At 45.3% G+C, this 23,303-nt stretch overlaps 1 protein-coding gene across 6 annotated transcripts in view; it reads right to left on the reverse strand.

Annotated features, from left to right (window-relative positions):
- Positions 1 to 23,303, reverse strand: part of NEO1 (neogenin 1) — a 161,041-nt gene that overhangs the window by 50,261 nt on the left and 87,477 nt on the right. For all 6 annotated transcript variants that reach the window (XM_085071067.1, XM_085071066.1, XM_085071061.1 and 3 more), the window contains exons 6-7: positions 7,075 to 7,229; positions 6,176 to 6,296 (exon numbers count right to left, since the gene is read on the reverse strand). In XM_085071067.1, coding sequence (XP_084927193.1) covers positions 6,176 to 6,296; positions 7,075 to 7,229 — 276 coding nt within the window. The remainder of the gene's footprint in view (positions 1 to 6,175; positions 6,297 to 7,074; positions 7,230 to 23,303) is intronic.

Here is a 23,303-nt window from a genome sequence, read left to right on the forward strand (position 1 = left end):
GTTTGCCTCAGGGCTTGAACCAGGCAAGGCTCTATTGATGTGATTTTTTACACATGGCAAATACCCAAACATATAACTGAGTTTTTCAAAGCACAGCACAGGCCTGGTAGTGCCAACTTTTGCATTTCTTTTAGTAGGAGCCAAAACTCGTCAACAAGAACTTCTATTTGCCTCCTACAAACAGCATCATGAAACTTACAGTTATGGAAAATACAGAATACTTCATATGTCCTGACTGAAATGAAGTTTTTGACATTGCCTTTGACATCCAGCTCTAGCTGAGAATCTTTTCAGTCACTTCAGGGGAGCTGAAATGGTCACTTGTGAGGAATGGAAATCTCCAGGTCAGCCTGAAGTGACCTCAAACAGCACAGCACCACTTGCAGTGCAGGAATGATAGATTTCCAGCACAATCTCAACTGAAATGAGCTCGCTGTGGAAACTTGGATTAGAATCCTGATGTTCTCCACCCTGCTGGGGGTCAGAGAAGCCCCCAGCCCACCCAGCTCCTTTCAGTGCTCCCAAACTGGACACAGCTCATGGCCAAACCTTGGTAGAGAGATACTAACATAAAATGGAATTGTTCCTGCAGCAACAGGCCTGGACAGAATTCAATTGCTTAAGAGAGCCCCAGTTTCAGGCAAATAAATGAGGTCTTTAAAACTCCCTCCAAATTATGATCCCTGGAATGTGACTCAGCAGAAGAATTGATATCATTCAGTGGTATCAGACTTGAACCAAACAGGGTTTGTGCTGCCACCACAACAGCACCAGGCAGTTGTTTCTCCCAAGGAGATCAGCAGGAAACACATCCCACAGAATTGTCCTATTTGGTATCACGTGCAGAGCACAGACACCAAGAGGGTCCATCCCCACCCCTGCCCCACAGAACAGGTCTGGGAGCTCACCTGAAACCCCTTGGGCAGAGCCACCTTTGACCAGGCTGCTCAGGGCCCTGTCCAGGTGTGTCTTCAGTATGTCTAAGAGCAGAAACTTCCAAACTTCCCTGGGCAGCCTGTTGGACTCCAGCTCCCCTCCCTGTGAAACCACTTTCTCTGATCAGAAATCCCATGTTTTTCAGTTTTCCCTTGTCACCCCCACCTGCTCTGTGTCCCCCTGCCTGCCTGAGCAGCAACATGTTTTCAGGCTGAATCAAAACCAGCACATCCAGTGCATCACATCTCCCCAGTTTTTGTGACATCCCACACATCCCCCCAGTCCAGTCCAGTCTGGATTTGCCCACTTTATCTTCAGGGATACCCCTGGAGACAGCACCAAAGGCCTGGCTAAAGGCAAAGCAAACAAATTCCACTTCTCTCCTCTGAGCCACAGGCCCAACCATTTCATCTCAGAAGGCCACAGGAACAGTTGGGCAGAGTTTGTCCTTGGCAAATCCACACTGGATTTTCCCAATCATCATCCCTTTCATGTACCCAAAGCATGACCTTCAGGAAACTTTCCATAACCTTTCTTGAAAATGTTCCAGCTCCAGATGAGCTTTGTCTTTCCTACATCCCTCCACATCCAGGCAATTTTCTGCCTTTGATTCCAGATTCTCTGTGCTTTCACCCTGTGTTGGAACCCAGCTGGCAGCTCCTTCTTTCTCCCCCCTCGTCTGTCTCCTGGACACACATGCTCAACTCCTGCCCCTTGGAGCAGACCTTCCTGTGCTTTGGTCCTTTGGGATCAAATGGTTTGCCTCTTGTCCATTAACACAGTCTCCAATGGGAACCTACCAATAATATCCCAAACAAGCTGAAACCTCTCGTCTGGAAGCTCAAGGCTGGAATTCTCAGCTCCACTCACCAGCCAGACACAGACTGGTTCCATTCCAGCCTGCTGTGGAAACTCCCTGTCCTGCCTGTCCCACAGGGAACTGCCACCCCAGCAGACCCAGATCGCTCCAACCCCACACAAGTATCAGGACTGTAAAAAGGCCCATCTCCTCCCTGCTGCACAGGACTTGGGCTGAAGCAGCCACACACAGGACCCTGCTGTCCTTCCAGTCACTGATCCCTGTGCTAAAGCTCCCAGCTGGCTCATCACTGTCTCCAAGGTGATGGACCATTGGAGTGAGCCCTCCAGTGTGACCCAGTTCCCTGCTTCCCTGCCCCCTCCTTCCTAAAGAACCTGCACCCAATCCCTTGGAGCCATCCTCAGACATCTCTGTGATCCCAAAGGCCTCACAGCTCTACAACTACACCCAGATTTCTAATTCCTCCTCCTCATTGCTTCCCATGCTGGGAATATTAAATCACATGCAGAACATCCTTGCTTGGACAGAGACCTTTCTTCATGAAAAAGCTGAGTTTAAAGAAATGGATCGTTCCACTACAAACAATCCTGACATGGTTCCTGCAGCACCATATCCAATGCATGCTCTCCCAGATCTCACTCCTCTACTACTCCCACTAAACTGAATAAACCCCAATTTTGTGGTATAAAAGTACAAAGGTCCCGCAGTGCACCTGCCTTCAGTTCTGAAGGTGACACAGTGCATCTCAAAGGATCGTTTGAAATTGCTCTCCCAATGTGTGGCATATTTGTTTCCAGTCCAGGCTGTGCTTCCCACAGTGTTCAGGCATCGCTCCTGGTTTTTCCTGGTGCCTGAGTACTCATCAATGCCTTTCACACAGGGTGACAGGGAACCATCTGCCTCCCTCCTCCTACTTGTTGCCACCTGTTCTTTTCCCAGTCTCCACATGGCAGCGTGAGCAGGGCCAGATTCCCTGGACAAGGCTGGGTTACAGGACCAAGAAACCCCAAAAGCCTCTGCTACCCCGAGGGTCTCACTCACCACACACAAAAATGCTGCAGAAGTGATGACAAGGAATGGCTTTGTGTAATTAAGAGTATCTGCTCCATAATTGGGACATTCAGGGCCTGAGCAATGAGCATTGGAAGTAAAGCAAGTTGGTTTTGTGTAAAACACAGGGAGGAGAGATTTGAGGTTGCTGAGAGAGTCATTCCCAAGGCATGATGGAGGCTCTGGGATACACAGGCGTCCTCCTTAGGGGCACCTGCAGGACATCAAACCACTCATCTCCTCAGCAAGGAGGCAAAGAGAGGAGCACTGAGACTGAGATATACAAGTGCAGGGCAGTGAGGTCATTAAGGAATTTCCCCTCCTTTAGGGAGCTCCCATAGTCTCCCTGAAAGGCAGAGCAGGCAGCAGTTCCAGGGAAATTCCCAAAGGCACAGAGTGTCCAGGGCCAGGATCTGAGAAACAGGGACATAGCTTCAAATCCCAAAGTGGTTGGGAAGCACATGAGAGGCTTTTCAAGTCCCTTGCAGAATCCTACACCTGGTGTTCAGTACAGGGGATAAAGAGGATTTAACTCAGACCACTGACCCAAATCCTCCTCCCACTTCGATCCTTCCAACCTTCTCAATTACAAAGATTTGTCCTAAAACTCTCTCCTCTCATTGCCACAATTCTTTCATATAACCCTGGAACAGTGAGAGTTGTGGACTCTGTATGGGCAGTCCCTTTCCAGGCGTAGTCTTTTCTATATTTATTAACAGAATTTCAAAAGTTGGGAAGAAAAACCACTCAAGAAGACTTTCAATTCAGCCATTCAATTCCCTGTTTTAACATTTTCCACAAGGAACTTTCTTGTGTACTAAAAGCTACCCAGAACTCACCCCAAACACAAAAAAGCCCAACCTAGAAGGTTACGTCTGATCCATGATTATATTGAGCTCATTGTAGAAGATGAGAGTCACATATAGACTTTCTGTAGGTTGCTGTGTGGCTGTGCCCACGCTGTGCAGAAGGTGAATCACCAAATTCCTGCTCTCTCCAAGTCAGAAATCTGTCCAAACACAGACAGCCTCCTGTTGTAGCAGATAAATGCACTTCCCTCACTGCATTTAAAACTTACACAGCCTTCCATCACCACAAAAAACAGATGTGTGATTTTATTTGGATGAGAGAACTCACGTGGCCTCCCCGAGAAACTCTCCAGGGCTTACACTTTCTCATTTGCATTCAATTCATTCAAGATCAATTTGATAAGCAACAGGGCTAATGAGAAATGGTTTGTAAATAGCCAGATGTTTGCCAATTCCAGCAGGAAGGAGAAAACAGCAGCACGGGAAGGGAAGCGCTGCTAACTGGGAAGAACTTTGATGAACACTTAATCAACATTTTTCTCACTGAAGTTACTTTTCAAATTGGCAAAGTTAGAATTTCTCATCAGCAGCTACAAAATAATAAAAAAAACCCCAACTTCCTGAATTAATGATTGAAATGTCCAAAATAGTTTTTGCTCAAATTAGAAAAAAAATACAGCATGTGATACCTTCTCCCTCTTTCCCACAACAGTTTCCTTCTCCACTGCTCATGGATTGAGAGAAGATATTTTAAACCACAATATCAGTATTTCCACCTGTGAACTGCCAGTTTTCACATCTCACAGCTAGGACACAGCACACTCATTCCCCACGGCACTCCTTGTCATTCCCCACTGCACAGCACAATCCCATTGTCCCTCAGAGGTGTTCCATGGGTGTCCCAGTGCTGGAGAACAACACCTCAGCGACCCCAGAGCTCCGGGGTGGTCTCTACACCCACAGTGAGACTCCAGCACTGCATCCCCAATCCTTGGCAGCGTGCAAAAGAGAAAGGACATCGTGAGGCAAAGTCCTTCAGGATGAGGGGCTGGAGCAGAGCAGGAAGGAGGAACCACAGCACAAACAGCAGTGCAGGGAAAGGAAGAGGAGTGAGACCGCAGGAACTACAACAACAACAGCGAGAGGCATTTCTAAACCACTGCTGGGAACTGGGTGCAAGCACAGGCTTGGGCAGGGCCCAAAGCCAAGGCCATTCATTATTCAGTGTTTTCAGACGTGCAGAATATGGAATAATGCTTCTGCTGGAAAGGGCTGGAAACCACTCAGGTGATTAATGCACGGAGCAGAAATTAAATTACTTTCAATAATTTTTCTGGCAAGCTGATGACAGCAGGGCAGTGCTGGATGCAGACTCCTGACACTGCTCCGAGGCTGGAATCCCACGGCTCTGTGGCATTACAGCTCCTGAACCCAGGAGAGGGCACACTGCATTCCCCAAATAATTGTGGGGGGTTGCCTGTGGCTCTTCAGCCAGCAGTGCCACACACCCAGATCCACACAGGATTTCAGAGGAAGTTGTAAGTACACAGCTACTCAACAAAACAACTGGAAATTAAACAGGAAATCTCTCTTTATAGCTCGCCCCTAAGTTTACTCTCTGCACACTGGACACCGAACCCAGGGACAGCAGATCCACACCTCTTAAATTGCAGGTGTGAAGTTCCATCAAACCTTCAACCACAGGGAAGAGTGTTTCCCCTAAATCCTCTTCATCCAAATAAGAAAGAAATTAGAATTTAAAACAATCCTCTCCCAAAATGCCAAATGCAAAAGCTCCCCCTGCCCTCCAGCATGGTTTTAGTATTTTCTTGTCTGACTGCTCTCCCCTCATCCTCTGCATTATTGGTTTTCTTCCTTGGGCTCTTAAAAATTATTTCTAAGAACTGTGTGACCTGAAAGAGCAAAACAAGGTGCTATCTTGGTGATAATATTTTTAGCATCTCTTCTTTTGGGTCTTTAATCTCAACACCAATTGTTCTGCTTTGCCATCCCAGCCATGCAATGCAGGACACTGCAAGGGGAGCACCGGCAGCAGTTCCACTGACTGGACCACAGGGACAAATATGTACCTTAAGCTGCAGCTGTAACCCACCAGATGTGCAGCTGCAGTTGCAGGAATGACAAAGTTCACTATTTTTTACACTAACAGCAGAAAAAAGGCTTCTGACACTGGAATGACTTTGATATAAAATACGTGATTTGGGGTGTGCTCCATGAGTGCTTCTTTTTCAGGTTTGTGCTTTTAGTGACTATTTTGATTTTGGCTATTGTGCTATTGCTTGTAAACCTCAGCACGGATCATTTCTGGGCATGGTTTATTATTGCACCAAATATTTCCCGAAACAAAGGGTGAATCCTGTAGAATTCCTTAAATTCTCCTCAGTAACTTAGTGTTCAGAAAACAACACTGGATCATTCACATAATTAAAAAAAAATCACCCTGCTCTAGCTGAGTTATTGACAAATCCCATCAAGTGGGAAAGGTCCCTTGGAATGGTCCCTCCCACTTCTGCCTCTCTGCTGTCACAGTTTATCTTACCAAGGTCAAGTATGATCAGCTGGGCTCCAGCCTGTGCATTTCCAACATCATTTTCTGCAATGCACTGATAGAATCCTTCATCAGACTTCACCAGCCCCAAAACTTGCAGGTTATGTTCTTTCTGAGGAGCAAAGGGAGAAAACAACGCTTAGAAATGGGCTGCAATTGCCAAAACAACAGTGTCAGCACGGCATGTTCTGACAGGAGAGTGGCAGGAGAAACTTCTGACAGCAACTGGGAAAAGTCTGTTTGGAGTTCCCAGATTTCACCTCCCTTGCACTGAATCCTCACCTTCTAGGGGATCAAAAAGCAGCAGAAGCTCTAACTAATGTCTGTCATTGCCTAGCATCACACAGCACTGGCAAATGCTAACATCTCCCCAGCCATTCTGGTGGTATTTTGGGCACTGACTGAACCTCACAGCACCACAACTCTGGCACTCCCAATTCTACAAACATTAAAATTACACAGCCTTTAAGTTCTCAGCTATGTCTCAATAATGCCTTTCACTGCATCTAAAATCTCCCTGTAGAAGCACCCATGTGCCAAACTCACCATCCACACCTCAGTTACATTTACATTTGAGCTCCTGCTTGAAATTGTAATTTTTATGGAGCACAGAGTGCAGCGCACACAGCCAGTGGTCATGTTGAACTCATACTCTGACAGTGCATTTAGTCACTCCACGTGGCTGGAAAACTCAAGCTATAAAGACATCAACTCTTAAAACATAAGCAACGTGCACTAAAGGATTCAAGAAGTCATTCCTCTTCCAGGCTCCGAACATCAATAGGACAAAACCAGGAAGCAGGTCCCATAAAAGAACCTGATTCCCATGACTCTGTGTAGAACTGACAGGCCAACTGCCTACAAACCTGCAGGATGGCCAACGCACTCACCACGATTTTGAAGTAGTCACTTGGGATGACCATGTCCCCATTCTTGACCCACTTCACAGTGGGCATGGGTTTCCCAGTCACCTCGCACTCAAACACGATGTCCATGGACTCGTGGGCATAGATGTTTGCAGGGCGCTTCAGGAACATGGGGGGAACTGCAGGGAGAAGGGAAGAAAGACAAAAAGATGATATTAGACCTGAAGAAACAGAGCTTACAGAGCTTACAGAGCTTACAGCCTCAAACAGAGTCAGCTCAACACAGTGATGGACTGAGCACAGGCGCAGCAAAGTTGACAGGAACCTGCAGCTCAGGTCTGACAGACACTGATAAAGCCTGGAGTTCTTTCAGAATTACATTTGGACCAGGTTGGATGGGGCTTGGAGCAGTGGAAGGTGTCCCTGGCCATGGCAGCAGTAGAAATGAGATGATCGCTAAGGTCCCCTCCCTCCAACCCTGGGATCCAGCCAATTGGGAATGACCTGTTGAGGCTGAAAGAAATGGAACTGAGGTGAAACCTCAGGTAGTTCAAGTCAATAGGAAAACAAAAGCTACAATTATATCAAAAAGTACTTTTAAAAATGAATGGACACAAAATTGAGATGAAACTTTCCCAGGGCACCACAGCTTCATGCTCCTGTGAAGCAGCTGAGGTTATCAGACAGTGCTGCTCTGATCCCAGGGGTTCTTCCTCTGGCCTGTAGAAGCCAAGGAAAGAGGACAGACAGGAGCAGCCCTGTGCCTTTGTACCACAGTGATAACACACCACAAATATACAGGAGGGAAGCTGCATATTTCTAACACAGCACAAGTTCTGAACGTAAATTCTACAAAGAACTGAAGTTCTTCACTTACAGCACACACCAAAGGTGTTACTCTGGGACTTGCCTGCCTTTGAAATGTCCTTAAGTCCTCAGAGTCAGATTAATTCCATCAAATATATTTAAAACCATACCAACTTGGAGATACAGATGTTTTGGTAACACCAGTCCCAATGTGTGGCAGCGTCACAGTTTTTCCCATCTTCCTCCACCAAGCCTCTGGCTGCACCCAGGGCCTCTGCTCTCATCTGGCTCAGCAGCACCAAGCCCTGCAGGCACTTACTCCATGGGTATTCTCTTTGTAAAGAACACCCACCTGTTTATTTGTGTTTACTACACTCCCAGACACAGGGCAATTCCATTACTTGTGCTGGCAGCTCGGATTGTTGGAGTTCCAGGAAGGCCCAAGGCAGCCTTTTGCCCTTTAATATTTAGCATGGAAAGTCAATATGGCAGGGCCACAGGGCTTAGACAAACAATTTACACACTTGGCCTCTCAACAGGGTTTATTTGGTGCTGAGGATAAGGAATCCTAGGTCAGGTTTACTCCTTCCTGTGAAAAGATCCCTAAAGTTTGTAGGTGGATTTAATACTTCTAAAAACAGCTGGAGGTGAGCAGCCCCCCAACCCACCTCAGGTTTTAGATTATAAATGAATTAAGAGAACATTAATATATGGAAATACTTTACAGGAAGAAGGTGGTTTAACTCTCAGGTAAGGGTGTAAACCTACACGAAGATGCACATTGACTGCTCAAACTCTCACACAGGAGCAAAAACCTGGATGGGGTCAAGCCCAGCTGCCTGTGAATTCAAACATCCCTTTCATATTAACTTCCCCAAAATCTACCAAACACCCCACAAATTCCACCTTAAAAAGGCTCAGATATTTCTGTGTGTACTGTCTGATGGCTGCTACCACCGTACACAACTCTGACATTTCAAAACTCTCTCCTGAATTTATTTGCCACCAAATTGCTGTAATTTATTCTCTATCAAAATGATTTTTATTCCTCCCTGGTATTTATCCTGGGCACTGTTATTTATTGCTGTGCTCCTCCTCCCTCCCTTCCCATACCCCAGCCTTATTTTGGGTGGCTCGACGAGTCGTGTTTGCTTTGCTGTGCTGTGACAATTCCTCACATCCCCCTGGATGTGCTCCAGCCTGAATCCATCTCGGAGCCCGTGGAGTTTCAATCATTTACATGCAATTTCAGCTGTGTCTCAGCAGTGCCTTGAAAAATGGCATAAATACGGTGTTAGCACTGCAGCAAATCCCTCACCAGAGCATCCCTGTGCCTCTGCCCTTCCCACATGCATCATCCCTGCCAGCCTGGGACACATCATTGCCCGCTCATCGTTAGCCCTTTTTAACTAATGACTCATTTTGTTCAGCCTGCCTGATCAATAGTTTATGTTCTCATTTCCCTTCCATCTCTGTCTCCGGCTGTATTCACACGCACGGATCGATTCCCGCGGTGCTTGCACAGTTGAAAAAAGGGAATACAAGAATTGGAAAAGTTGTTTTTCCATGAAAGTGCAATGCCTCCATTTCCCAAATATTCATTACAGGTGAGCCTTAATTCCTTAGCCACGTATTAATCTTGTCAAAGGAACCCAAAGGGACACCAGCCCGTAACATTCACTGTCAAAAGCACAAAAACTTGTGTGAAAAACTCATCATGGAATCCCAGAATGGTTTGGGCTGGACAGTTCCTTAAAGATCATTTCATTCCACCCTGCCATGGGCAGGGACACCTTCCACTATCCCAGGCTGCTCCAAGCCCCATCCAGCCTGGCCTTGGGCACTTCCAGGGATCCAGGGGCAGCCACAGCTTCTCTGGGCACCCTGTGCCAGGGCCTCTCCACCCTCACGGGGAAGATCTGAATCCCCAGACTGAACCACAAGAAAGTTCTTATTCTCCACTAATGTTTAACGTGTAATGAAGACATTTGGAAAGAACTCAAATATCTTTGGCAACTGATATTGCTCCAATTTGGGACATCATCCAGAAAGAGGTATTAATTTTGAATCGTAAGAGTCAGGATTTTTGACAGAAAAAATGGAAGTTGAACTAGATATTCTCCTGCTCTCAATTATTTTTGATTTAGGAGATTAAGAATTTTAAACACATTATTTTTTCAAAGTGACTTTGCTTCTGTGGCTCACAGAGCAAATGCAAGCTGCTCACAAAGGGATAATAATATGAGGAGCACTCATTTTATCAATTACTTCCCAGTTAATGAATTAATAAATGCTTTTCAAACACACTCTTCTGGTTTCACTATATCAATGTTTAGCATTAACACAATGCAAGTACAGATGTTTGTGGTAGAGAAGTTCAATTGATAACCAGCGAGCAAACGAGCCAATTACCCCAGAAAACCAGATTTGTAAGGGAGGATCGTGTGCTCTGTTCCCAAACACACAATTAAACTTCAAAGCCTTGAAGACTTGGCAGCTCAGCCCCCTCTTCGTGTCAGCACAGAACAACTCCTGAAAAGGCAAAATGCTTGAACAGAATTTCACACCCCCCAGGGAGCCCTACCCAGGAAGATCTGCCACCCTTTTGGAGATGGAAGAAAATATTTTGATCACAACAGTGATCAAAAGATGAACCCCCCCCACCTACATCAGCAATTGGTTCAAACTTCTAAGCTACATCCCAATAAAGGTGAAATATTTGAAAAATAAAATGCTTTTTTAAGCCAGCTGCTCTAAAATGATGGGCAGAGCTGAGGAACTACACACATGAAGCAGGAATTGCACCCAAGGTGACGTGGAAATGGGAATGGATGCTGGAGATGCATCCCATTCCACATGTACAGGTGATCAGAAGGAAACGGAAATGAATTCCAGAGGTGTGTAGCTCTGTTGTGCAGGAAGAGCACAGCAATGGTCTACTTTGGACACACAGGCTGCAAAGATAATTTTAAAAAGACTCATTCTCTCTTAAAAAAGCATTAATAAATCATCTGCTGGTCCAAGCACAGCATCCAACAAATCCCAAATAAACACGACCAAACAGTGGCTCCCAACACTCTCAAGTCACAGAATCCCAGAGTGGTTTGGGTGGGAAGGGACCTCAAAGCCCATCCAGTGCCATGGCAGGGACACCTTCCACTGTCCCAGGCTGCCCCAAGCCCCATCCAGCCTGGCCTTGCACACTTCCAGGGACAGGAACACTTCCAGCACTATTCCTGAAGCAGCCTCAGAGCTTCTGTAACAGCCTCAGCCACCAAAGGGATGAATTTACAAATTGGAAACATTCAGGACAGCACAGAAATACCATTTCTGCCTCCTCAGCCACCTCCAAGTGCCCTCAATCCCTGAAAGTCAGGAGTGTGTTTTTCAGAGTCACCAGTGAAATCCCAGTTCCTGCCACTCCTCCTCATCCCCCTCCTCCCACATTTTGTCCATGACCAGTGGATCTCCACCATCCCTTACCAAAGCATTTACTCATTCTAGAAGTTTCCCCACAGCCCAAAGAGCACAAACACAAACTAAGCAGAGTGGCCACATTTTCAGTGTCTCTCAAATAATCCTGACTCCAGCATTCCCAGTAGGTTCCATTTATAACCCATTCCTGAGGGATGCTGAGGGCACAATCCCTAGCTTGTATTTCACTTACAAATCTGGATTACCAGCAGTATTTAAAATTGACATTTTACCACAAAACCCATTTCATACCAGCCTAAAATGGTAAATCCACAGGGATTTTATTTCCTCCTCCAGGGATAACAACCTATTCCATTAGGATATGCTCCAAATCCTATTAGAATCATTATAAAGGTAAATGCAATTTTCACAACTGCAATTTTTTTTCTAGAAAGGACCCAACTGCAACATGACCATCACCCTGTTAATGCATCCCCTCCTGCCATTCCCCCAACACACAGATAAAATGCATGGATTGATGTTTGAGAGCAGAACTTTTGATTTTTATCTTTTAATTCCGTAAGTTAGGTGTACAAATTAGTTGGTTTTCTTCAAGGGTATCCTGAAAAAAAGGAATTTACACTTGAAATGGGAATGGGGAGTCACAATTCTCTTCCTTAAAAATGAGTAGAAGTATATGGATAATAGGAAAAAAAGAGATTTAAACCCCAAAACTATGTTGTAGGCAAGACAAGTTCTTCCCAACCTCTGAGCAGGGATATGATGTCCTTAAAACATACTTAATATGCAGCTACAAAATCTGCAAAGCAAACACAAGCTGACAAAAAGGGTTCTTCTAGAGAAATACAAGAAAGTGTCAATTAATGTACCAAAATCAGCATACCAATACACAAAAAGGTTATAAAAATGTAAACTACTACAGCGATTTTTACTGCACCAAAACCAGAATTGCAGTTTATGAACAGTTCTGGTGGCAGTGACATTCTCTAATTCAGTAAATGGTTATTTTTTGTATCTATTTTAGAGAATCAAAGCCTATAGAGAAGCAGTGCCTGTGGCATCCTGAGTGGTGGGAATCTTCCCCACTTGTTTAATAGCCCGAGCAGAGAGAGAGGGCCTGGTCTGCCTTCTCTAATGACCTCGTTAACCTCTGCTCAGCAGCTGGAATGGCCCCAAAGCAGCATCTGATGTCCCATGTTTTGCTCCTCGGGACAGTTCGGTCCTTTACAATTTCCTTGGCAAGTGCCAAACCCCAGATCCATGGAGAGCTGGTTCCACCATGGAGTGGTGGCAGAAGGGCAGGCCTGAATTAAAACAACTATTTTACATCTACAGTGAAAAGCTTTCATTCATAAATTGCTAAATATGATCCATGCTTCATTCAGAGACCTGCCCCTAAATAAACATCGCAGAGGCAGAAACTAAAAAACCCAATATTCAATGTTGGAAGAACGATCAAGAAACCAGATGAGTAGTACAGAACAAAAATAAAGTAAAATTATATTGATCAATTAGTGCAAAAAACTCATGCTGAAATTCAATATATGTGGGGTTTTTTCAGGGAGAAATAATTAATTGTAGATTTATGGAATATGAGGTAATAGCACTAAAGGCTGCAGAGAAAGGCCTGAGAAACAAGGATTTTATCATGAACTGGAGATGAGTCCCAGTGTCATACTGGGATGGAAAAACTGCCCATACTGGAGTCTGACAGCAGCTCCCCCTCCTTGCCTCGCCCAACTGTGATATTGGAGCCCCACATTTCAAGGAAAACAGGAACTCTGATTTACAAGAAAGCAATGAAAATGATCAGTGACTCAGAAAATTGACTCCAAAAGAAAAATGGAAGTGCTGGAATGGGTTGTTTGAGCAAAGGCAGGATTATGCAGTCATGAAACTGGACACCTCAAATAGCAGCTTAACAGAGAAATGTTCAGTGCTGCAGAAAGGAAAGCAGTGTGTGTGTGTATAAATATATCCATATCTATATCTATATTTATGTATCACTCCTGTGCAGGAAGATCTCCTACACATGGACTAACTTCTCCATCCCTGCCCTGCCCTAGGATAATACTCCAAACAATTAACTGCTCACTCTTGCACATTGGGATGGAAATGGGTTTCCCTTCCCAGCACAAGCTGCAGTAAAATCAAATGATCCCTGAACACAGAAGCTCGCAGTGTGCAGCAGCCTCGTCTCCAGCAAGGCTCCCATGCAGAGCTGGCAGCTCCAGCCTGGCACAGGGATTGGCACTGCAGGAAAGCAGAGCTCACAGACATGGAGCCACAAATGGAATTGCCTGGGAAGTTCTCCAGGTGCACAAACACACAGTGAGTTCTTGGAGCACCCTGCACACGAGTAAGACTTTTCTTTCAGGGCTCTTGATTTGCCTTAGCAGTTGCAGCCCTGTTCAGACACCAACAGCATGTCGGCAGGAAACCTCTGGCAAGGTTGGACCATCACCCCACACTCCCTTCAATCCCTTCTGCACAAACCCAGTGGAAACAATGAAATGATGTCCCTCCTGCCAGCCCTGCTCAGCCATGGTGCCACGGAGCACTGCTGCAGGTGTGTGAGTGCCTGCCATGCCCTCAGCCCCAGAGGCTCCTCAGCAGCAGGACACATCCAGGGACATCCACACACCAAGGGTGGATGTGCCACTCAGCAGCCAAGGCCAGATGCCTGGGAGGGAGCAAAAGAAAAGCAGAAAAGCAAAGTAACTCCAGATATTCCCCAGCATTGAGCAACCCCTGGCTGAGGGATTTCCTGAGAAAGAGGAGATACCCTTGTGTTTGCTGCTCCTGGTTAGATTTTGCCTTTAAAAAGCTGCTTTCTGGCTCCAGGCAAGCCTTCAGCAGCCCTAAAGCTCACAGTGATGAGTTCCATGTGATGCTCCCAGAGAAAATTTACCAACTTTTGCATGTTTTGGGGTCAAACAGCCACAGGATGTCTCTTGGTTTTTGCCAATGAAGAGAAAAGAGCATTGATTTCCCACTTCTTCCCCCTGTAACAGTCATGATTTACAGAACAGAACTGGTTTTGACACAGCCCTGAGCACCCTGGGACAGTGGAAGGTGTCCCCATCCAGGGCAGGGGGTGGGACTAGATGGGCTTTAAGGTCCCTTCCAACACAGACCACCCCATGATCCCTGGTACACCCTACACCTTCCCACCCAAACCACCCCATGATCCCTGTTACATCCTACAGCTACTCTGGCTGTACTACACTCAGGAGCTTTGCTATGTTTAGGGGAGGAAGGAACAAGAACTGCTCATCCTGTTTAATATCCAGTCCCACAGTGATTTTTCTGCTCAGTTGTCTATTCCTTTTTATTCCTTTCCTAACAATTCCTACCATTCCATTTGGTTTTTGAGATCTTTCATTTTCTGAAGACCCACATATTCCAGCTGCGGTATTTCAGGGTCATGAAAAGCCCCAGGTCAGAGACCATGGCTATATTATAGAAATTGATAGAGCTGCATTCACCTGTGTAACCCATGTGCAGTGCATTGAACTTTACTGTCATTTAATTACCTGGATTACTGTAATTACACCACAAGGTGTTTCCAAGGTTCTTCACTGGCAGGATTTGTTTTCAGAACCCCAATGAACTCAGGACACCCCTAATCCCCTTTTCCACACTGCACAGTGAGGACTCAGCTCCATTGATAAAAACAACACCTTATTCCCACTCTAATATCCTAATAAACAATGAATTCATTCCCTTTTTCCTGCAGGAGGGAATTCTCTCTGACTCCCACCAGTGGCCCTCAAGGCTCTTAGTGAATCACACTGTCAGAAGGGCTCTAGGAAAGGAAGGGCAACAACATCCTGCAAAAGGTTCTCCATAGCAAACTGTGGCTTTTTCCACATAAAATACACATGGATGGATTCAAGCATCTATCAACACTATATTTTATTTTAATTTTTGTCATTTAGCAGGTCCAGACATCAGATTAACTCACCCAGAGTTTCCTGTATCACCCCCAAAAGGCTCCTAAACCCCTCATGTCACACTGACCAAATCTCTTTAGTCTGATTTTTTCAGCCTGCTGATTTAGGTGCTAGGTTACACAGCACACTTGGGAACTCAGGATTTCACACTTCAGCTCCTCGAGAAATGTGGAGTGAAGACCATCTGGTCCTGATGATTCCTCACTGTTCACTTCAGGGATTTGCTCTCAAATAGATTTTACTAACACTGCAAATTCAGGTACGGCCTCCCCCCACCTCCTTCTATTAGAAAAGCTAAAATAAAATATAAGACAAAAGTCTCCAATTTTGCAAAGAACACAGACAGCAGGAATTAACTTTTCTGCTTGAGGCCATCTTCTCACCCCTTTCTCCTCACACTCCATCATGTGCTGACCCTGTGCTGTCCCTGGCAGATGTCCCAGCTCTGACAGGCTCAGAGAAAATTATCACAAGATTTGTATGTTATTAGCAAATGACTGAAAGCTTTGTATTAATTTACTTGCAAATAAACAGGAGATAATAATTCCTTTCTGTTGTCCTTAGGACATCTCTGGGGAAGTTTGGAGGTTTTTCTCTTCTCACTGTAACTTGTCATTACTGTTGGGTGCTCCCTATGAACACAAACACCACATGCCCAGTATTTATTTAACCTCTTTGGCTGTGCCTTTGCTTTGTGTTTTTAGTAAACTTCCTCGAACTATTTAATTTTTAGTTAACTTCTATTATACAGATCCCCCTCTACAGACTAAATGCTGATGGTGGTGATGGATGGCACCACCCTGGTATGGCCATCAGTTTACAGCCCTAATACCCTGCTGAATTTCGGATTTGAGCCTGGATTCTCCACGTGTTCCACTGGCTACAAGGCATCACCTGTCCCGTGGGGTTGGGAACATTGGTGTTTGGGCAGAGGCTGGTGAGTCCCTCAGTGACACAACACTGCTGAGATCCACTAGGAACAGAGGGAGCGAGGGAAGCTGGGGCTGGAGAACCTCTGTGCCCATGCAAACACACAAACAACCCCCTTTGCCCACAGTGCCATGGAAGGGCTGTTCCTGTGGGACCACCCCACCTGGAGCCCCACAGAGGTGCAGGAGCAGGTGTAGGATCTGCAGAAGGAATTCCTGTGTGCCTGGAGATGATGGACACCCCAGGTGGGTGATGCTCTGACCCAATGCACCCCATGGACTGGGAGGTGAACAATGGAATGCCCCAGCCAGGCTGAGCTTGGGGGAAGATGTGCCAGAACTCCCTCTGCTATTCCCTGCAGCAATGAAACACTGAACTCCATCCAAGATCAGGGAAAAGCTGCTTCCATCACACTTTTCAGTGGTGCCCGGTGACAGGGTGAGGAACAATGGGCACAAAAATTCAATCACAGGTTCCACCTCAGTGTGAGGAAGAACTTGGCATGGAGGGTGGCAGAGCCCTGGAACAGCAGCCCAGGGAGGGTGTGGAGTCTCCCTTGCTGGAGACATTCAAATGCCACGTGGGAGTGTTCCTGTGTCACCAGCTCCAGGTGATCCTGGATGGTGATCCAGAGGTCCCCTCCAACCCCAGCTGCACAGTGAGCCTGCCTCAAGAATACCCAGCCCCACCAGTGACTGCCCATCCTGCACTAACCTGAGAACACACAAGTGAAAAGTCAAACCACCTGCTGACTGAAGAGGTGCAAATTTACAGATGCCCATTTCCTTCTGTGGGAGAGTGTTTGCCTCAACACCTCCTGTACTTGTCACCCCTCCCCTCCAGTAAAGCCCCTCCATGACCAAAGACACCAAAGATTTATTTCCTTCTTGGTCAGACTGAGCCCACTCTTTGGGTGAGGACATCTCCCAAAATCTGTAGAGGCACAGGTTGGGATTAACCTGCTGCTCTCAGGGTGAACTCCCCAATTAAGGAGAAATTCAGACAAAGAACAGATGACAGAAGAGATTTCTATATGGAAATGAGATATCCAGATCATATGGAAAAGCTTATCAACTGTAATAAACTAAAGCAGAGCTCAGTCCATGCTTATCAGAAGGTATTACTGATTATCATTCAAAGCAAGCCTTCCAAGCAACTTCTCGGGCGATTTTTAGAAGAAAAAACCTTAATCTGGGCATCAATAATGTAAAACTGTTACATTCATTATTTCTCTGTTTTACTAAGCTCTCCTTCCCCAGCCCTTCTAGGAGAAATCTCGCCTGTTTGACCCTGAATCTACTCCAAGTACCATGGAAACATCTGAGTAACAAGAACGCTCATCAAAATTTAAACTTCTTACAGCAGCGCCAAAGGCAATGAAATTTTTATTGAATTCCAGAGCCCTCACTTTCCGCACAAAGGCGAGCTGGAGAAGAGGCCTCAGACAGCCCTGAGCACGATGAGGCCCCGAGCCTTTGGGGCTCATTTGTTTCCCATTTCCAGCTATTTCCAGGCAAAACCCTCAACCCCATTCCCACCATGCTGCCTCTTGTGTCTATTTACATCCCTCCTGCCCCTTCCAAATAAAACTCCAGCCTACTCCAGGACATCCTCCACCTACCCTGGGACTATTTAGTGGAAGGACCTGCAGCACTGCTATGATCACTGTGAACAATAAAGTGTTACTTCAGGATTTAGGGGTGTTTATTCTGGGTATATATGGATGTATACAGTGGATATAGGGCTGAGGCCTCCCTCCACAGGGAATGACACCCAAATGCCTTGGTAAGAAGTGCTTCATAACTGGGCAAATTGAGAATATGGCACGTTTTCCACTGGTACTTTCTTCCTTGAGTCACCTCTTTCAAAAGCTCAAATCCTAAGTTTACAATTGTTCAAATAATTTTGGTAAGTGAAGATTAAAAAAATCTATTAAAAGATTAAAAAATCTATTTTTAAATTAAAAAATACTAAAAAAAATTGTTCACTTTGTCAAAGATGACAGGGTGATGCCTGGAGAAGGGACTGGAGGGTGGCAAAGGCACCATGAATAGGGAATGAATGGTCCTGGATCCAACAGTGCCCTGGAATTCCAGGTGTCTTCCCTGACTCCACCTCTGATGGGACTGGATGGACGTCTATGGAGTAAATTCTGGTTTTGAGAGGTGACTGTGGCCCCTCAGCCCCTTCTCCAGGACAGTCCCAACTCTGAAGGGACAGATTATGAGATGCATATTCTGAAAAATCAATGCTGAAGTGTCTCACACTGGGCACTAAAACAGCTGGATACATTTCCTCTTAATTTTTCTGTGTCCCAGTCAATTTTTTAAATGGATTCAATGCCACTTCATTTCAGCAGAGTGCAAAAATACATTCATTAGTGGTTATGAATGATTCAGGTGCCATGGAGCTGAATACCAAAACAGGAATAAATATGGATTTGAACCGAGCATAATAAATAAATCATGGGCCTCTCCCCTGAATAAGGAAAAGTATCAAATATTGAATATTTTCTCAATAGAGTAGCACTGTGAAGTTTGTGCAGTGCACAGGAAGTGAGATCCTGGGGAGAAACAGCAGGAGAAGACATATTTAAGAATTTCCTAACTCCATCCCATAACAAGGGGAAAGAGGACGTGACAAATTAAAGACAGCAAGCCTTGACATCCCATGTCTTTGAATATTTCCCAGTGCAGCCCCCGCAGTGGGAGGGTTCATTTGTGTGCTGCAGACCGAGGAGCTCCCCAGGCCAGGGAGGACACACATTTTAAGATCATTTCAAATATTAAGCTGTTTGTTCACTGAATACAGAATACCTCAGATCACTCCGGGAAAAGACAAACTGGGGCTGGGAACAGTAAAAATAATTTATGGGATCAACTGAGGCCCTCTCATGTTCACCAATGGCTGCTGCAGGATCCAGGTACATCCTGGCACTAGGAAAAATATCTTTTTTCTGATCAAGTTCGAAAGAAAATATAGAGAGTTCCTGCTTTTCCACGTTTTTGTCGTGTAACGACAAATTCTGCATGTTGGCTTTACACATCAGTTCCAATTCCCTTCCAGCTCACTGAATGCAGCCCCATCTTCACATCAAAGTCCCTCCTAATTCACAAATCCCCAAAATAACCTTAATTACAAACCACGTCAATAATAGCTTCCGTGTAAGGAACAGGCAAACAACACTCTGCAGTCTGAAAAGAAACAAGGCAAAGGACTCAAAAAAAGGCCTAGAAAAACACGCCTGGTGTAGTGGGGGAATAAGGACAGACTGGCTCAGCCTTTCCCGTGAAAGTTGGGAAAAGAAAAACCAAATCAATTTAACAGATTAGCTCAAAATAAAGAAAAAAAAAATGTGTTGTTCGTCCCAGAGCCATGGGATGAGGGGGACACAAGTGCTTACATGGGGGGGGTGGGAGAGGAAAATGGATTAGTAGAAATCTATGGGGGATTGATAAATAATGGAGAAACTGCTGGGGAAACCCCAATCTGCCTGGGATATGAGACATTACTCAGGGGAAATAACAACTGTTCTTGCCCTTTACTTAAATTCCCTCAGCCATCTGCCTGTCCTCTGTCAGGAACACAAGAACTGCAGTATTCCCTGTTCCAGAGCCACTGCAGGACAGGAGCTGCCACACCCTGCCTGGGTGCCACCATCAAACAGGAGCTCGTGGGGGGCTCTACCAAAACACATTCTCATTTCACTTATTTTTTGGTCTTTAATTGGATGCCAACCACTGAAATACAGAAAGATACAAAATAAACTCGGCAATCTTTGTAAACTGTGCCATTAGTTGCACAAAAATCTTCTCAATCTCTCAGCTTTCCAGAATTACAGAAGTTGGAATCTGGGGCTGTTTCTTCCCACACTGCACAGGGACAGATTTGCCTTTACAGTCTCATGCTGAAACCTGGCCCAGCACACGAGGCACTGCTGCCACTGACAGCAGCAGGAATTCTGAACAGGAGCTCAGGAAAGCACAGACCCCACTAACACTCTTTTTTCTTAAATAAAACACAGCAATTTGGGTTCCTCAAGATAAAGAAATTGAGATGGGTATTATGGATCAGGTGCACACCTCAAATCCAAGGAAGTTTTTAATATTTAAATTTCCAACATTCCGGAAAAGAATTTTTCTTTCAAAGATAAACAGACTGCAGAGCATTCACTCATCTAAAATACAAATGAGTAACAGGTAATAGATTAGGAAGGTCAAAGAGTGTCCAGTACCCAGATTTCAAATCAGTAAATTAAACAGTGACCACTTGAACAAAAGTTCTGGAGCCTCCCTAGAAAAGAGCTGGTCAGTAATTCTAAAGACTATCTCATAACTATTTTTGGCAAGGTGGTACAACAATGGATCCCTACAAGGGAAAGATGCTCTTCCAAATGAAATTTTACTTCTCTGAGCTGTTCTAGGCAAACAAAAGAAACCTCTGGGCTGGAAATTACCTCCAAGATCATAGAGTCTCACCATTCCCCCAGCACTGCCAGATCCATCACTAAACCACAGCCCCAAGCACTACATCCAGAATTTAAATACTTCCTTTAATATTCAATACTTTCCTGCTCTTCAAAGAATTTTCTCTTTTCCTTGGAAAACAATAATCAGCAATTGCAATCCCATGTGAAACTAAAGAAGCCAAGTTCAAGTTTCCAAGAGAAACAGCTTAAGATTTGAACCCACAATACTGATTTGAACCCAACTACTCCAAGCTCTGATTTAACGTTGCTGTGGTTGATGTGACGATGCAGAGCTCTGGTAGAAGCACCAGCAGTCCAGGCACACCTTTTGGAGGCTCCTTTATTCCTTGTGCTCCTGCACTGCTCACACTCAGTGAAATTTTGCAGGAATTAACAGACTAATGGTGGAAATCCTCACATCTCCTGCTCAGAATCCTCTGAGCTGCTGCCTGTACCATTCCAGCTGCAATCTGAAGCAGCAGCAGGGAGAGCAGCAGCTCTGCAATCACTCCTCTAATGGTTAATCACACTAATGATCGTTTAAGCAAATTAGCAGAGCAAGAAGCATGCACTGTGCAGATGAAGTGTGTGACTGGGAGCACAGCTAGCGCCAAGGACATCCCCAGAAACCCAAGCTCACAGAACTGAACCTCCTTCCCAGCCCCACAAAGCTCCCAGTGCTTCTTTTCCCTTCCACTCCATGCAAATTCCTGGAGAGTTGTCCAAAGCAAAATTTCAGCTAATTATTTAAAGATCAATGATTTGAGCTTTTTTTTTTTATGCTTTGTTCTCCAGCCAAGAGAATGTAATAGGATAGTGGTCATGAACTCTTATTTTTCTGTTATCTTCCCATTGGACGCACCTTCCTAAAATACAGTTTCTTCTCTATATGGCATTTCAGGATGTGCTACAGGAAACAGGCAAAAGATAAACACTATAAATCAGAGCTATGTTATTGTTGACATTGTCAGTAAACAAAGTTATTAATTATACATGTACTGGGAAAGCTGAAGAAAAATTATTTGCCCAAAAGGGAAAGGAATGGCAAAATTATGTTTTAAAGATTCTCCCCAAAGCGGGGCACACAGCTTATTGTAAATCATTAGAATTTAGTGAAATGTTTGTTCTGCAGCCCTGACTCAGCTCTCAGAGCTATGAGCTGCTATAAACTCATCTCAAAAGAGACTTTCAGTACAGAAAAGTGACATATTGGAAGTTCTACTTCAGCCTCTTCAGTTCTTGCTGTGCACAAAGCCTCCCTGAGCTTCCCAGCCAGCAGCAGCTGCATCCCTGTCGCAGAGCCCCAGGGTGTGCCAGGGCCTCCCCACACTCACAGGGAACCTGCTGACCACAATTCCTCATCCACCCAGTGGCCCATCCATCAAATCCACGACTCTCCAGAGTCTGAGGTGAGCCAGAACATGGTCTGTTGCTTTGCACAAGCCCAGGAAGATGATTCAGGCTCTTCCCTCACCCACCTCCTCATTTTCCATGTGCCTTAGTGCTGTTCCCAGAGGACCTCCATGACCCTGCTGGGCACAGGGGTGGCATTGACTGCCCTGTAGTTCCTGGGGTCTTTCATAGACATTATTCCATCAGGATAAACAATGAACAATAATTTAAGGTTGGTGCTCCAAAACACTACAAAGCTTGCTGAGTTAGGGAGCACAAAGCACAATTATTTTCAAAGGCTGCCAAAATTTTAGCATCTCCTTCAAGCCCCATTCAACTCTGCCACATTCCTGTGGAAACATACATTGTCCTGCCTAAGGGAACTGCTCCTTGTATTTACAGATCCAGCTCTCGACTGATAAGCAGCACTTTTGGGGAAGGTTTTGCAACTTGCATGCCTACACCCACTGCAGGCAACACATAAAGGGAAATCCTAAGTAATCCTAAGTAAGCATTAACGTATCAGTGATGAGGAGGTTCCAGGAGCCTTCCAAGCATTTTAACTCAGGATGAACACAAAACCCCTTTTATTCAAATTGTGTTCACAGAAGCTAAAACCATCTGCCATGAGAGAGACACACAACCTGGGGAATGGCACCTCCAGAGCACAGGGTGCTTTAAGGTACCATGGCACTGCAATTTATATCCTCACCTGCAAAATGCTTTGGTTCATGTTATACTGAGACTATATTTAAGCTCCTAAGGATGTGAAAAAGAGAGATCAGAGATGCAACCTTTGAGTCAGCACTTGACCAGCAGAGCTGCCAGAATTTGGGACTGCTCAGAAAAACATTCAATATAAAAATAGCGTTCTGCCCTTTATTAACCATTAACCAGCCTGCTATGAGCCTGGATTCCTTCTGTGAGTACTCTGGATCCTGTTCCCATTTTCCTCCAGACCTGCCCCCACGAGGGCACCTCACAGAGCACAGAACACCTTCCTGAGGCAGCTCCCACCTTTATTACACAGCTCACACCTGCCTGCAAGCCTCCCTATCTCCTCCAGAACACTGCAAGTGTTTCACTTCCACTGGCACTGTAACCAAACCCTGTTTACTCCAGGAATCCAAACTGCACCGTGGTTTTCCTTTAAATTATTCTCCTCACAAAGACAAACTAATTAACTGCAAGACTGAGTAGGGAATCAGCCACCACAGATAAGAGCCCTCCTCCTTCCCACAAATTGCTGGATTGTTTCATCTCTG

This window comes from Lichenostomus cassidix, chromosome 10 (assembly GCF_008360975.1).
Source record: "Lichenostomus cassidix isolate B80296 chromosome 10, HeHo_3.0, whole genome shotgun sequence".
In the NCBI taxonomy this organism is placed as follows: domain Eukaryota; kingdom Metazoa; phylum Chordata; class Aves; order Passeriformes; family Meliphagidae; genus Lichenostomus; species Lichenostomus cassidix.